Source organism: Triturus cristatus, chromosome 9 (genome assembly GCF_964204655.1).
Source record: "Triturus cristatus chromosome 9, aTriCri1.1, whole genome shotgun sequence".
In the NCBI taxonomy this organism is placed as follows: domain Eukaryota; kingdom Metazoa; phylum Chordata; class Amphibia; order Caudata; family Salamandridae; genus Triturus; species Triturus cristatus.
In genome coordinates, this window is record NC_140592.1 from 858933736 (window position 1) to 858950498 (window position 16763).

At 43.0% G+C, this 16763-nt stretch overlaps 1 protein-coding gene across 1 annotated transcript in view; it reads left to right on the top strand.

Moving 5' to 3' along the window:
* The window catches only part of CINP (cyclin dependent kinase 2 interacting protein), a 58726-nt gene that overhangs the window by 38053 nt on the left and 3910 nt on the right, over positions 1-16763 (top strand). The window contains exons 3-4 of the mRNA XM_085626335.1: positions 1903-2020; positions 11947-12076. Coding sequence (XP_085482461.1) covers positions 1903-2020; positions 11947-12076 — 248 coding nt within the window. The remainder of the gene's footprint in view (positions 1-1902; positions 2021-11946; positions 12077-16763) is intronic.

Genomic DNA, 16763 nt, shown 5'->3' on the forward strand with positions numbered 1-16763 from the left:
ACAAGTGTTTTCCGGAAAGTGTTTTTTGTCGATTACCCCCCTCTTAATCTGGTTTTCCTGCTTTTATCCTTCAATAATCTCCTTTCTCCATTGTAACGTGTTGATTTCCTTGTAATATTACTTGTTTATATCAATGAACGTCCCCTGATGGGTGAGGTTATGTTACTTGCAACGCTGGTCTTCCATCCAATCGTTGGTTGAATTTAGCTTGTAAATGGATCTGTGAATGCCTTATTGACAGATGAGGACATCAGTATCCAGAAGTACACAGGTTATAGCTCTACCTGAGGGTCTCACCAATATACACATTTACCCATGCACTTCAGAAATTGTTCATTTAGAGTTATTGCAACCTACTAAATGTAACACGCCACGTTTGTTTCTTTGCATTGTAGTTATACTGTGGATGCATTATACATCCAGTAGTAATCATAAGCATAGTTTTTCAATTTCAGAGAATTTTAATTCTTATATCTTAGTATAACATTCTTTGATGTTTTTGTTCTCAATGCACTTGAGGGTTTTTTAATGTTATGCACAATCCCAAGCAATGGCACCTGTAAAATGTAGTGCCCATCTACATATGTAACCGTAGAAATATATGATATCCTTAAACCTTGAAATGAAGTCCTTCAATCTCCACAAGTTGAAGTACTTTGTTTAGAAGTTCTTCAACTTCTACTTCTAAACATAAATATACTCTTTAGTGTACATTAAGATCATTTTCCTGTGCTGGAATGTCCTCTGTGGTAGTTCCTAGCTTACCCATACATAGCCTGTCTCTCTCTTTTTTTGCAATATAATGTCCCAGGACTCTGCAAAAGCTCCCAACCTTTCCTTCTAAACAGCTAGTCAGCTTACAGGACATTGTGAAGCCCTTGAGAGTCCACAAACTCAGTGTGTGCCTTTACATAGCCATTTTTAGATCTCATCTAGCAGACAGCACAAGCTGTCTGTTGTTAAAAAGACCTACTGTCAGCTTACGAGTTCAGAGCCCACCCATTGCTTACTTTTGGTGACTTTATTGTCACTCTCATCTGCTTACTTTTTATTTGTCCACTTGTTTAGGCTTTTCTTCCTCCTTTTGTGTTGGTCTAACTCTTCAACTGCTCACTTTTGGAGCATCACTTTTTTCTTTCTGGTTATGTACTCCATGAGGGTGTATGTGTTTTCCAGCTGTCTCCCTCATATACTACTATTTCCACCCTCCCCACACTATGAGTTGCTCTCGTCTGTGTGCTTCCTGCATTGATTTGTCTTCATCTGCCTCCTCCAAACAGCTCCATATTCCCCTCACTGGTGCGTGTTGTTTCCCCCCGCCCTCAGTAGTGCTTCTCCCTCATCACCCTTTGTGTGGCACCCGCCTCCCAGACCTCTGTGTTGTTGATGCCCCGTTACGTATTACTTACTTCCCCACACGTGCCCTGTGTTTCTTCCCTCACCTAAACCCTTGCTTCCACACAACTAAGCCGTCCATGTTTCTTTGATTCCCCCCTTATCCACGCCTCCAAAAAGAAATGAGAGAAAACGCTTTTCACAATATTTCTTTAAAATGTTTTATTTACCAATCAAACTCGGATCTGTAATATTTTTTTTTTTAAGCAGATGTGTCATATGGTAGGTGCACGCGTACATGTTGGGTGTGCCTACAAAATGAAGTGGGTATGCATGACAGCGAGCCAGCATCGGGGCTTTGCTAATGCTTGTTTATCATTAAGAAGAGAAGCTTTCTGTCTACTAGTATGTGCACCCGAGTCCTGCATACAGACAGAAATACTTGGTGGTTTTCTGTTTATTAAGATATCAGTGATATCGAAGTGTTGTTATAGACAAGTAACTTTACATTCTTGGTCAGTGCTCAGAGAAGTAGACTGTTATTAATAATAACACTTCATTTTTCAGTACCAAAGATAATAAGCTGGAGACAGAAAGCGACAATGCTATTGCTGGAAATCCACCCACAAACAACCAGGAGCTTGAAATGTTCTGCACTGAACTCCTTGATACTTTTGAAAATATGGTAAGGTTTGCAAAGTATACAGTTGCAGCATTTGTCTCAGAAGCACCTTAACACATTCAGGACATCCCTTCCAAACTCTATCTTTACGTTGTCAAGCCCTCCTCCACGTCCATGTTTCATCCCTATTTTAGAGCTACTCTCTACGTCCTGCTTCTGACCGCTTCTCCCCTTCCTGTCTCTTAATGCTCTCGTCTACTGCCTCTTGCACCAACTCTTCCCTTTCCATAAAAGTACTTGAAAACTGTAAAACCGAATTAGTGTACATCGTGCAGTTGCCACATTACATGAACTCATCTGTAAAATATGAGGATAAATGTGGTTTTTGAGTTCTCATGAAAGTAAATACTCTGTATCAATAGATAATTATATATTTTAAAAATCTTATTTAATTTTACTTTTTTACTGATAACGTGTATATCTAGTAGATATTACAGGTTCGTAAACTAAATGCATTTCTGTACCTATGTGCTTGCATTGACACAAATCTGTTGACACCTCAATGTATTGCAAGGCATTCCTTCCATGAGTTATTTTAGTGACCACCATGAAACACCCCTATATCTAAACTGAATTCATTGAGGTCTGAAAGGTGAAGTCAAAAAATGTCAGATATTCTAAAGTTTGGCTTCTGGAAGTTCTTTGATATCCACCACTCTATCTCGAGCTGACGTTTTGTAAAGAGGTTGTTCATCTATTTTGTGTAGTGCCTTTAATGCAGCTCATATTGCTGGCCCTTGACAGCGAGGTAATAGGCCTCAACGTGTCCCTGTCAACACCTACATGCTTGTGAGCAGCCGATGAGCCATCCGCTATGGTTCCTGCTCACACACACTCCCCAAACAAGCAGGGCAAACCCAAGGGGGCAGCAGCTGGACAGCGAACTGGTATGCAGATGATGGCAGTGGCCACTCCTGCAGCTTGGAGCAGGGAAGAGCTGATATGAAATCCTGCAGTGTGGTGACACTTAATAAAAACACGTTTCAAAGTCGTGTACACATTACAGTCGATCTTTTGTTTTGAAAACTCTGCCTATTTGCAATCCAAAAGGCGTCACAAAGTGGCAGTTTTATGAGTTTTGATACAATATCATATTTTTCTCTCCCCCTAAAGCGAGGAAATGTGCACACAAATATGTTGGAAGTCAAATTCAGAACATAGTCCTGCTGAATTGTTTCAAATTCTACATGCCGCTGCGACACTCTGTGTATTCATTCAGGAGACCTCACAGAACTTTCCTTTCTTAAATTCCCAATGACAATTCACATCTCTCTTCTGCCTTGTTGTCAACAAAACCTATTGATGAGGGAAATGCATACTAATACGTCCATCGACTGTTGTGACTAGCCTGATAACATTTTGCATGGGTTATGTGCCCGAAGAAGTGCCCGCACTCTGCCATCATTACATTTGTAGTGCCTGCACTGTGCCATCGTTAAATATTTTATGGCTTCTGTACTGAAAAAAGCAGATGCGTTATGTCATTGTTAAATGCTTCGTGAGTTCTGTACCAGAAGAAGTGCCTGCGACGTGCCAGTGTGAAATGTTTCTGGGATTGTGTACCAGAAGAAGAACCTGCGCTATGCTATTGTTAAATGCTTTAAGGGTTCTGTACCAGAAGAAGTTGCTAGCTCTGTGCCATCGTTAAGTGTTAATGAGTCCCTTCACTGCACCTTTAATGTATTCTCCTGAGTAACTTTGTTATTTCTAGATTAAGCCTGGGCAGCGCATGCGCTGCTGCGAGGCATGCAGTGTTAGGGTTAGGCATACAAGTTCCGCCCATTTCCCCGCCCATCCTTTTAATGGGCTCCTGTTACTGTCCTTGCGTAATGGTTGCTTTTTATTTGTGAATAGGCTTGTTAGACCCTCCTTGGTACCGCCTTGTTTGCATTTGTAACCTCCCATAACGACTGGACCTTTTACTTGCCTTGTTACACGGTCTGCTTTTTAAGCCGGTGAGCACTATTTTCTTTAATGAATAATGGGGAAATTGGTGGCTGCTGATTCTATTTGCAGCGCGCCCACACAGCACTTGCGGGACAATGGCGGCTGCTTCTTGTATGGATCACTGTAAGAGAGTAGGATCTGCACTTATGTTGCCCCCACTTTTTTCTGATGTATACACTGGTTTCTGGCCCTAGTCTGGCTGGGTCCGTGCTAATCAGGGCCCCAGCCTCTCTGTTCTCTCTAAACGACTTTGTGTGCATATTAGATGCACTAGTGATTGGATAATGTGGTACCTTATGAGCCCCTAGTATATGGTACCTTAGGTACCTAGGGCATAGGCACTTCACAGGCCTACCAGGGGCTGAAGCATGTATTATGCCACCCCTGGGAAGCAGACTCAATCTGACACCACAGGCCTGCTACTGCAGCCTGTGTGAGGTAATGTTAGCACTCCTCACAGAGATATAGGTTTCTATATCTCACCATACACACACACATAAACCTATCAGCCACCCCTATGGCAGGCCCTATCAATCCTGAGGGCAGGGTGCGTGGTTTACAATGTGAGGGGGTGCCTCTGCCTGAGCAGGGCCCTTTTACAGCTACCAGAGTCTATTCTCTATGGCTGTTTGTGGATGCGGTTAAATCATATACTCTTAAGTGCCTTAAAATGCTAACTTTGGAATGACTGCATCAAAACATGTCGTGTTTAGTGTCAAACAACTTGGAATCATTCCCCCACATCAGTTCATGATGTGGGAGCATGATCCCACCCTTCTAGAGGGGACGACATGTAAAATGATAGAAATCCTATAGAGCCCTGGCATCACAAAATGGATGCCACCAGCACAGACACTGGGCTGCCCTCCTGCTGCTGACTGAAACTCGCAGTGGAGGAAGCTCAACAAAAGGCATCCTGTCACAGGGAGGTGTCACCCCCTTCCAGACAGGATTTAGTGTATTGGGGTTGGGTGGGTGCACTCCTAGAGTGCTTTGAAGTCCTGCACTGGGGGAGCAGTAGGCTCCTCTGTGCATATGCCAGCTCAAACCGGTTCAGGGGCTACCTGTCCCTGCTCTGGCGCAAAACTGGACAAAGGGAAGTGGGTGTAACCACCCTCTCCCCTGACCCTCCTAGAGGAGGGGTCATAGAGCTAGTCCCTCCCCTATCTTCACTATAAGATAGCAATCTTTGCCATTGCAAATCAGATAACCCTGGACGACGCTCTACAAAGAAGAATCCTGGCCCTTCGACGTTCCACTACCTTTGGAAGACAGAAGAATCTCCCTTGGAGTCAAGGAGTGACTCCCCTGCTTGGCAGGCACCAAAAACCTTAATCAACGGTTGCAAACTTTCCCGCTCCCGCCGGAGTTCGAAGTCCCTGCAACCCCGGAAGTAGATTTCCTGACTTCTCGACGGCCATTGTGAGTCCCCAGCAGAGCTGTAGCGAGTGGACCCCACGAGTGATGAGGAACAGCAATACCCGGGGACCGTGCACTATTGTCGAGTGCAACCCCTTCACGACGTTCAACGAACTTGTGCATTGGACCATTTGTGGCCCAAGCCTCCAGCAGGTCTTGCAGCGAAAATCAGCGGCCTACCCCGTCCCGAGTGAGCGTGGGTTCCTGTGATGCATTTCCTGAAGAGGCGTCTTCGCGATCCCTTGCCCGTTGGCTTGCAGGTCCCCCGAAGACTTTCTTATCGACTCAAAGGGCTCCCCTGGTTGCTCCAGGCCTGCCCTCACTTACCCTCGCTGGGTGAGTCCCTCAGACCTTGCTGGTCTACACCACCGACTTTCTTCACTCCACACAAGACTTGCAGTTGCCAAGGCTTGTTGGTTCCAATCCGGTTGCCGACACCGCCATCAGCTGCAGAAGTTGTGGGACACTCCGAATCCAGCTGCTGGTCATCGTCGAGCCTTCCTGGACCTCGTGAGCGAAGAGTCAAAACACCATCGACAACCTGAAATCACCTGACATCTGTGGTCACCCATCTTCCTGGCCACCGGTCACTGGCAAGTGACTTTGAACACTGTCCCTTCAATTTTCAGGTCTTCAGCATCTTGAATCCACCCTTGGATTCCACCGGACACTTCTTCAGTCGTCGCAAGCAGCAAGTCTTCTTTGGTCTCCATAGAAAACAGCGACGCGACCCGACACCAAAAGACACCTATGCACCCGGCTTCCCTGGGTGAGGTAACTCGTGCACTCCGGTGCCCTAGTGTGTGTTGGCCCTCGAATTACTTACCTTGTAAGTGGCTGGCTTGTAGACTTCCTCAAAGTACCCTAAAACTTTAAAAATCAAACCGCGACTTGCACCATTATAATCAATAGGGAAGCCGCGGCTGTGTTCACACACTGCGCGCGTCTCCCGTGTGCCTGTTACTTACCTGCTAACACTGCAGTAGTGAAGCCCCAGCGATTCCCCAGGCCCTAGGCCTTGTCATTTTGCAAGTCAACATTCTTATACCATTTTTTTAGTATATGGTCTGCTACGCCTCTAGGGCTCCAGCCATATTTGTGCTTAATTTATTGTGAAACGTTGACATTTGAATGTGTATCTGGCTTCTAATCTCATAAAGAGATTAGTAGAGTGTGTCTAGAAATAAATACATATATATTTGATATATATACCTGTGCGGTGTCCTTTCATTTGGTAATTCAAGAGATTATAAGGTAAAACAAGCTGCTTTACATTCCTCTGAGACTTAGCCTGAAGGCTGCTCTCCACACCTACCACTAGGATAGCTTTCTTTAAAAAGGTTGTCTTAAACCTATCTACCATAAGAGTCGAATTGGACTGGTGCAAGGTGGCCACTAGAACTAGTGACCAGCATATGCCAGGCCAACTTCTCACAAGCACTATGTGCTTTCATTTTAAAAGTGGCTGCCCCCACCGACCTGCACTCTGCCTTTAATAAATATTTCATGGGTTTTGTACCGAAAGAAGTGCCTACACTATGCCATAGATAAATGTAATATGGGGGTCTATACCAGAAGAAATGCCTGCCCTGTGCCATTGTTAATTGTTTCAGGGTTTTTGTACCAGAAGAAGTTCCTGCACTGTGCTGTCGTTAAAATGTTTCAAGGGTTCTGTATCAGAAAAGTACCAGCTCTGTGCCATCGTTCAATTTTAATGAAGGTCTGTATCAGAAGAACTGCCTGCACTGCGCCTTTGTACACTTTGTGTTCTCCTTGGTATCCTTGTTATTTTTTCCTCAGTGATCTGGCTAGCCCATAAGCCAACTGAGCATGCTCTATATTTTGTTTACTCCTTTGGTAAGCTCAGCTCAACCAGAAGAACACCCAAAATAGACCTCTCAGCAATGGTGGAGAGTGCCTTCTACGCCCTCAATAACCCATGGAGAGAATTCATGGTTGGTGCTGGCTAAATTTCTAGTGGAAAGGGAGAGGGATGCGGTGAAGGGGATAGTTTCAGATATAAATGGAGAGGAAATTACTAATTTTGGGATTCTCTATGGTTTTGTTGACCAGGATTACCATTTGAACCATAAGGAAACCTATCTAAAGTAAGCATTTGTACATTTTACACCATGAAGTTCTCAGCTCTTCTAATTTTACATAAAAGTCGCAAAATCTTAACATGTTTTATTGTCCGCCCGCATCCAGAAAATTGTTAGAATGAAAGAACGGACAAAATAGTTCTTACTCTAGCGCTCTCAGTTGAAAGATAGTGGACTTAGAAATAAGCATTGAACCTCCCTCCTGCACATAACTACAGTCTTACCCTAAATTTCCTTTGGACAGTACGTAGACTTAAGCTCTCGGTTTCTATGGCAAGTACTCCTAGTACTAGGGTAAACCTGCTAAAACCATATATTTTCTAAATCCCTAGTCTCTTGGAAGTCGACGCATTCGTAGCATACTCTCTTCTCCCTGCAAGTCAGGAGACATGGTAGAACTTGGACAGTTTTTACATTCATCACAATATTTCCGGAATAATAAAAGTCTCCCTGTGCAACTGTGACAGAGAAGAATTTGACGTCAATTGTTATCCCCAGGTTTTACCAGTGTAGCCTATCACAGATAGTTTTTGATCTTTTCCTTCCTAATAATCAACACTTTCTTTTTAAATGCTTTTAAACGTCCTTAGGACCCCAGTCCTCAGTTTCTGTCCCAAATGGTCCCAAGAATTTGCGAAATCTTCAATTTATTTAATTTTTTTTTATTTCTGAATCCCAAAAGTAATCAATCCATGTTTGACAGACTGTTGCTCCTGATGGTCCGGCCAAGAGACCTGACTCGCTGCGAGGCCTCACTCGCACAAACTACTCTCCTAGACATTTTTCACTGTTTTCTAGCATTGGTAAATACTGAGGGTAGGGTGTAGCATTTTCCGGGTGTGGCATTGCTCCCTATGTTGAGATCTGTACATCACAATGGGTAAAAACAAGGTAATAATCCACTTTTTTCTGCCTTTCAGAGCCGCAGTTCTCACAAGGTTTTGTATTTTCCCTGTTCAATTTCCACCAGGTTTTAAATGTCAAAATGTGAGTGGGGAAAATAATGCTGTGCTTCCACACAAATGTTATCCCTTTAATCCCAATCCGGGAGCAAACTAATGTTTGCGTACAAGTTGGGATTACTTGCCCTCTTGAAGTGAGGGCCAATGAATGCTCTAGCCTTTTGCTTCTTTGACAAGTAAATACAAGAATTGTGAAGAAATTCAGCATTTCCTAATATGAGCATGTTCTGCATATGATAAGAAATACATTGATGTGAGGTAGACGCTGCTCCATGGTTTGATTTGATTTGTGGTTTTGTAGAGCGCTCGAATGCCTTGAGGTGTCTAGGCTGTGGGTCTGTCTTTAAGAGGAGGGGCTGCTAAACCTAGTTACAGAAAAGCCAGGATTTAAGTGATTTTCTGAAAGACAGGAGATCCAGACTGTTCTTCAGAGTCATGGGGAGAGAAATCCACTCTTTTGCTGTTCCCAGAATAAAACCTGTACCTCCCCTTGAGGCTCATTCAATCCTAGGAACCACCAAAAACTTGGCTGCAGATGATTTAGGTTTCCTTGACAGAATATACCAGGTAAATCTGTTCCGGAAATAATCTGGGCCAACATTATGTAATGCCTTAAAGCTAAACATAATGCTTTAAATGCAATTCTCTTTTCCACTGGAAGCCACTGTAGCCAAACCAGAGCCCGATATACAGATTGATATTTAGGAATTCACAAGAGAGGCCAAGCTGATGCATTTTGTAGTAGCTGAAATTTATGAAGTAATTATTTTTGAATATTCAGAAAAGGGGCATTGCCATATTCTACTTTGGTTAAGGACAATGGGGTCTCAACAGTTTTCTAAAGATCTGATGGAATAAAACAGAAGAAACAAGCCCATTAACCTGATCTTCAAAGTTTAATTTATTGTCAAAGACAACACCCAAATTCCTCACTTTTCTCACAGGCTGGAGTAATGGGCCCATTTCCTCGGCCACCAACTTTGTGACCAAAAAGAGTTGTCATTACCTAACAGAGGGACCTCTGTTTTTCTGGGGTTAAACTTTAAACAATTAACCTTCATCCAGTTATCAATCTGACAACTACAAGAATTGCATCTTAATGCTGTGTCATATGGGTTACTAGAAATCGATACCACTATTTGATTATCATCGGCGTATGAAACAGAAGAAAAGCTGAAAGATTTAATAAGCCTTACCAGCGGGGCTTGAGTGGGGACTAGCTTGACTGACAAAGAAATTATGTTCAATATGTAGCTTCTGTTCCTCTTGAAAGTTCAGTTAAGCTGACAATTTTCCAAGGTCAGTAGACCTCCCTCATACATGTGCAATACTTGTCTCTATTTACTTGCTTAGGGTGCTGCAGTTTTTGTATTCCCTAAATCTGTGGTGTTCGTGCTGTACGGCTCCAAAAGCCTGTCAAATAAAGATCATTTTAGATATAGAAAGATGCACGTTGCACATACAGGGCATAGTCTGTGTGCATTTCTGCTCTTTTGTGTTAGCACATTAAAGCCACAAAAGCTACATATTAGGAACTCATTATGCTGGGGCTAGTGCAGGGGGCCTGCTGCAGGTAGCTGCTGCTTGACCCACACCTACAGTGTGTATCCAACCGTGCCGTAGATGCCAACATTGTAAAACAGGAGATGAGCGATTTTCAAAAACATATCAGGGTGAATGTATTTTTCCCATTGACATCTATTGAAGCAGAGGCAATGTTAGACGGGAGACTCTACTTTTGCTTAAAAATTCGTGAGCCTCCTGTCTGTATCGGGTCTGTTGTCTTGTATACCTTGTACTAAGGACTTAGAACCTCAGATCTTGAGTACAAATGGGATCCCAGTGCTTGCTTGTTGAAAGGACATGGTGCTCTAGCTGGTGATGTGAATTCCATACTAAGTGACCCTGAGCGCTTCGGAGTGGTCATTCCTCCCATTGTGTTGAAGCCACTCAAGAATAAAAAGACAGGTTACTGTAGTCCAAGATCCCTCAAGGCCAAAGGTAAATCATAGGAAGAGCCAACGTGGCAAAGGTGATCAGCTGTGTACAGACACAAAAAGGCCCCATATAGATGGCATCAGACACTGATGTGCAAACAACTTACCAAGAACCCATAATATCAAAGAGAAGTGTCACATATTTTGTTTAATTTCCATATAGAAAGGCCACTTACTGTTACATCCTTCTCTGTGTCTTTATTGTTCGAATTTGATTAACTGATCTATGTATTGTATGGTGTTATCACATTTGCATAGCAAGTCATAACCCTAATTGGACCACAGTGCTCTCAGAATTGCATCAGTGCACTTTCAGAGTATGATTGGTAGGGTGTTGGATGTTGTTTTCCTTATGGATGAGGGGCATGAGGTTCAGTCATGTTCGAAACATGGTGCGCGGTGCGTGGCATGCTTAAGAATGTTAGGTTGCATGGAGTGTGAGGGAAGATGCATCGTTGCATATCTACATATCCATTTCAATTCTAAAGATAACATTTTGTATTTTTCTATTCTAACACTGGAAAGAACCATGTTTTTTCTTTCCTGAATTGGAGATGCTTGTCAATTATCCTTATTTAAGCAGGCACTGAGTTAAAGTGTTTTGGCTGATTGGATGAAGGCAGTCCCACTAGTTGCTAATGTTTTGAAGGCAAGAGGAGACTGTACTGTGGGTTGCTTGTTGAGCTGTGTGCATTGCTTTAAATGTGCTTTGTATAGCCACTCTGAGACAATATGGGGAAATGAGAGTAGGCGTGCCATGGGTCCTTATTTGAAGGTTGAGCGGCTGCCCTGCGGCCTCATTATGCAATCTCTGTAGTTTCTGTAATGCTTTTAGTGGTGCCCCAAGATATATTCTAATGGCGTGGTCAAGATGAAGAGTAGTAGCACAATGGTACCTTCTGTGAAAAAATGAAGTATGCGAAAATTTGACCTCTCAGTCGCACTCTTGATCACCCTGTACATTGCCCGAGTGTGAACAGTAAATATGCTATATGATTATGCTTATATGCCAAGTGTAATGCCCAACATCGCTTGTCTTTTTTCATGTGACTTGTACTGTATCAATCTTAAAACCCAATAAACATGGATTCACAAAAAAAAAATGAAGAATGTGAAAGTTTGATGCTGTGGATGCATTGTTTGGCAACTTGATTTACATGTGGTGTAAGATAGATTGAAGTCCAGGATCATCCCTAAATTTCTCACTTCGGCTGTATATGGTGTTGGAGTTTTAAGATCAGGAGGCCAAATTTGAGGTGGTTTGTAAACATCCAGCAGCCGATTGCTTGTAGGTATTTCCGCATATTACAGGAGTTGAGATTTGATAAGCATGTTTGTGAAGATCCTCTTCTGGACATATTTTGGTCTGCTTTGTTACACGATACATGGAGTATTGCAAACTTGGATGTGTAAATCATGTCTGTAATGTGCATATAAAAATGTTCAAGCTTTGCAATCATGAAATCCACTTGGAAATAGTCAGTCTGTTTTTTTTATTTCAGTCAAAACTGCAGTTGAAAATGGAAAGGTTAACTTCAACATTTAAAGGGGTTTGCAATCTTGAATCATACCATCATGGCGAAGACCAGAACACAACCCCTCTCTTTCATACTTGGCCTACCACACATTTCTGTAAGTAATATTTTAATTTATTCTTGTGCGTTATACTTTCAGTCATACACTGGGCAGGGTGTTGGTGGTAAACAAGAGAAATGTATAGAGCATAACAGAAATAAAGTTTTTAAACAGGCAGCGAGGGGACCAATATACAATAGTATAGAGGGAAGGTGGCACTAGGCCAGCCAGTCAAATATGATAGTGAAGATTTTTTTATTAACCATCTGTTTATTGATTTTTAACATCAAAACAACAGCCAGCACAGTACACATCCAATGCACATCCCCGTAAGCAACGGAGACAGTTAAGTAAAAAAAGAGAAGACCAGCAAGAAATAAAATACCCAGTGGGAGATATACACATTGCAGATGGTCACTCAGGATTGTGGGGGCGTTGACAAAGTGGTCGGGGAACGTTGCAAAGGAGATGATAGATCTTCAGCACTATTAAGAGATCTCCTGAAGGGAGCCCAAATATCTTTGGTACGTTTAGTAGGGTGTATAGTAGCAGCGTATAGTTCAGACAGTTATTGGCAGTAGATTGCATCGCGAAGCCATTGCTCACGCATCGGCGCTCGCCTTTACATCTAAACTGTAGCAATCCACCTTTTTAGCCAGCACCAGCAGGGTGGAGGCTAGCTGTTGTTGTCCAGCGGTTAAGTCCATGGTGTTTCCCAATAACGCCGTTTGGGGAGCTCAAGGATCTTGGCTATGGTATCAAAAACATCTTGCTAGTATTTTGCAAGTGCAATAGATGCCCACCCCATATGTAAAAAAAAATCAGCCAATACAGTCTCACAAAGTTTACATTTGCTACAAGTATTCCTCCCCCACCCCCCAAATTTGGCAATACGTCCGGGGTGTAATAATAGTGGTCCAAGTATTTAAACTGTATCAGTTTTTAGAGAGGTGTAGTTTTAACATGACCACAATAGTAAATCCATACTTCCTCCTTGAGCTTGTATCCAAGGGAGTTCTCCCGTTTACTCCTAGCCTCAGTGAGTGGATATGATCTGCTTGACAAGTAGTTCAAATATAGGTAATAAATAGAATGACCCAATTCATCGCAACCATTATAGGCCGTAAGAAGAGACATTTCCCGGGGCTCATCAGGGATTTTAGGGATTCCTACTTTAATTGCCAAATGAAGCCTCAAATAACAAAAAGGCACCAGTGGTGACAAACCCGCACAGGCGCAAAAACTATTTTGTGTAATAAAGGATCTGTTTTCAAAGAGCTGTCCCAGCATTGACAGCCCCATATTTCTCAGCAACGTCTTAACTGACCTTTCTTTTGTAGGTGAGTTCAAAGGATTGTCTGCTAGGGCTAACAATGGAGAGCATGGGCTCTATTCCCTTTTCTAGTTCCCACCATAGACTGGACGTTGCTGCAAAGACATCAACATCATTCGCGCCACGCACTAACTTGCCCCAGCAGTGTGTATCCTAGCTATTGCATGTGCTGCTTCCATGTGCATTGGGACTGGACCCAGTATTTTAAATAATGGGCCTATGTGACTAAATAGTATGAATAGAAGTCTTGGAGAAGAATATCAACATATTCCTTATAAAACTCCCCGCAGAGACAATTGCCTCCAGGGGCTTTTCCACAAGACAGGCTACTACATTCACTGGACATTCACTAATGTTGTGGGTGAGTTTAATACTTCCCTTGTTTCGTCATCCAACCAAGCTAGTGTCACTTGATCGAAGTACTCCGATGGTTCAGAGAGAGGACAATGACTTTGCAGACCTGCTCAGCAGGATGCAGCAACAAGCCCACGAGTGGGAACCCCCAAACAGAGACCTTTTCGTCACACACGAAAACACAAAGTGCCCAGACTTCGCTGCCATCTTTCCTCAACCCGGTCCATGGGCAATGCTCTGAGGATCATTTGGTCAGGGATCTTTGCATACCCTTTTCCACCTCTCCCACTGAGTATGTACATAGTCAGGAAGCTCAAGCAAATCTCTCATCTGCATCCTGGTCACTTCAGTGTGGGCCATACAACCATGGTTCTCGACTCTTCTAGAAATATCCATCGCCCCCTCATGAGAAGCTCCCTAACAGGCTGGACCTTTTCATGCAAAACTATGGCAAAGGCCGACAACTCAACCTGGTGATTTGGCTCCTGAGGTCCTGGAGTTAGGTTACCTTGACCTACCTCAAGCGTGCATGGACATACTCAGGGAAGTCCGTAGGCCCACTAACGCACCTGCTATGCTGCCAAGTGGAAGCGGTTTGTCCACAGCTGTACTCCAAAGCAGACAATCATTCCTACGCGAATAGTGCAAGCCATTATTTGCTACCTCAGACACTTACAAAAGTCAGGGTTGGCTTACACATCAATCCAGCTACATTTAGCCGCCAATGCTGTATATATATGCAAAACAGGGTGCACTCATTCCTCTTCAAAATTCCTGTAGTTAAAGCTTTTATGGAGGGCCTTAATCATGTCATTTTGCCAAGGGTACCCCCAGCCTTGAATCTCAATGTTGTCTTCACCATACTTAAGGGGCGCCCCTTTGAGCCACTGCATTTATGTCCTTTGCAGTTTCTCTTATGGAAGGTTGCCTTCCTAGTAGCTATAAGGCCTCTCGGAGATATTAGTGTACTACTGGCCCTCATACTGCAGAAACCTTTTTTCCAGGTACATCAGGATAGGGTTAACCAAACCATCCAGCTCCCAGTCACTTCGCACACTTGATCTTAAACATGCTGTTATGAACAACATTGATAGAACCAATTCCTTTAGAAAAATGCAAAAACAGTTTGTGACTTTTTTTGCAACCTCTTAAAGGCCAGGCCTTTTCTAGGACTGGGATTAAATACCAGGTGAATTGTCAAATGCATCTAAACCTTTTACGCAAAAACTAAAATAACTGTGGCCTCCCCCACCTCCCCTTTCAACCACACTCCACCCGCAAACAGGGAGCTACTATGGCCTTTTTAGGGAACATACCTATGGCATACATCTGTAGGGCTGCCATATGGTCCACTCTACACATATTCACAGAGCATTATTTTGTGGACATTCTTGCAGGGCAGCAAGCTAGAGTTGGTCGTACTGTCCTCTGGACTCTGTTTCAGACCTCTGCACAATAGACTGGCTAGCCACCAGTTAGGGGAGTACTGCTTTACATTTCATGCTAAGCATGTGTTTTTACCAGGGCCGGTCTGGGATTGTAAACCAGCCTTGGCAATTACGTCCAACCGGGGTGGGGATGGTGGCCGGAACCTCTTTTGTTACAAGGGGCCAATTTTGCAGCACTGCTCTAAAACCGGCCCCCAGTAAGAAAAACGGCCTGCACCTGTCCGAAACTGGCCCCCACCCTTCCGGCCCACCGGTGAAACACCCGCTGCCTGCTACGGCCAGTCCGGCCTTGGGTTCTACAGCCACACATGCTACAAATGGATTATGTTACTTACCCTGTAAGCATCTGTTAATTGTTTGTAGTGCTGTAGATTCACATGAGCTCATCCTTCTCCCTAGACGACAGTGTTTGTTTCAGATATTATTCACTTCATATTATTCTCTCTTTACATGCATGAGCACTTTTCTTTGCTGCTCAATGCTCTATTCCGACTCTCACCCGTTTGGGCGAAAAACTATCTAACAATAGAGTTGGTTCCCATGCACCACCAGAGGAGGAGTCACCGACACCTTGTGACTCGAAAGACTTCTTAGAAGAAAAATAAGTTGAAAGCCTCCAAGCCCAACACTAGATAGCAGGTATGAGGAGCATGTGAATGTACAGCAGTGCATGCAACGAACAGATGCTTATACTGTAATTATATATCATTGGGACGTGGTCACCAACATAATCACAAGCGTGTAGGTACTCAAACTGGTCACAATCTGTAATCACTTCAATATACTTCATTTAGGTGAAACTAATTTCATGTCTTAAAGCACCAAATTTTTGTTTTCCCATATAGTACTCGTGCATTAGTTGCGTACGTCGTTTCCTTTCTGGTTCACTTATGTTTGTCATTATGTGCAGCTATATCTATCAATACCTACATCTATTCAATTCAATTATTCTTTATTCGATCAAGTTAAAAATTATCATAAAAGCACAAATAAATACATCATCATAAAATTATACAAAATTCCATTTTTAAAATTACAAATATTTCAGCAGCAATTCTAGAATAAAGACAAAAATGCATTAAAAATATTAAATTCATTTCATGTGCTAAGTCTGTGTAATTCTATTATTATTTAGCAATCTCACTGGTCTATACGCCATCCTCTTCCTCATGCAGGCCCATAAGAATGACGCAACTGAATAAACAAACCAAAGGGTCACATAATGATTTTAGAAAATATAGTGCCACCCGGCACTGCTTAAAGTTCCCTTTCTTTAAAATTGGTTTGAGGTGGACATTCCTTTCATTCTCATATGGCCTGCAGAATAAAACTAGGTGCAATTCAGTTTGGAGTGATAAGTTATCACATGGGCACGCACTTAGCTCAGAGTGATTATATGTTTTTTCCAGATAACCTAGCATGAGAGGGATCAGATTAGTGCGAAACCTCAGTAATATAAATCTGTGTTGCAACCTATTTACATTCACTAAGTAAGAGAACCCCCCCCTCTGTTAATGGTGGGTTAAGGCGGTATGCACGGACAGCGTATTTCTCTTTATAGTGTTCCTTACGCTTGTACTCGGACATCAGCATGAACATGTCTCTAACC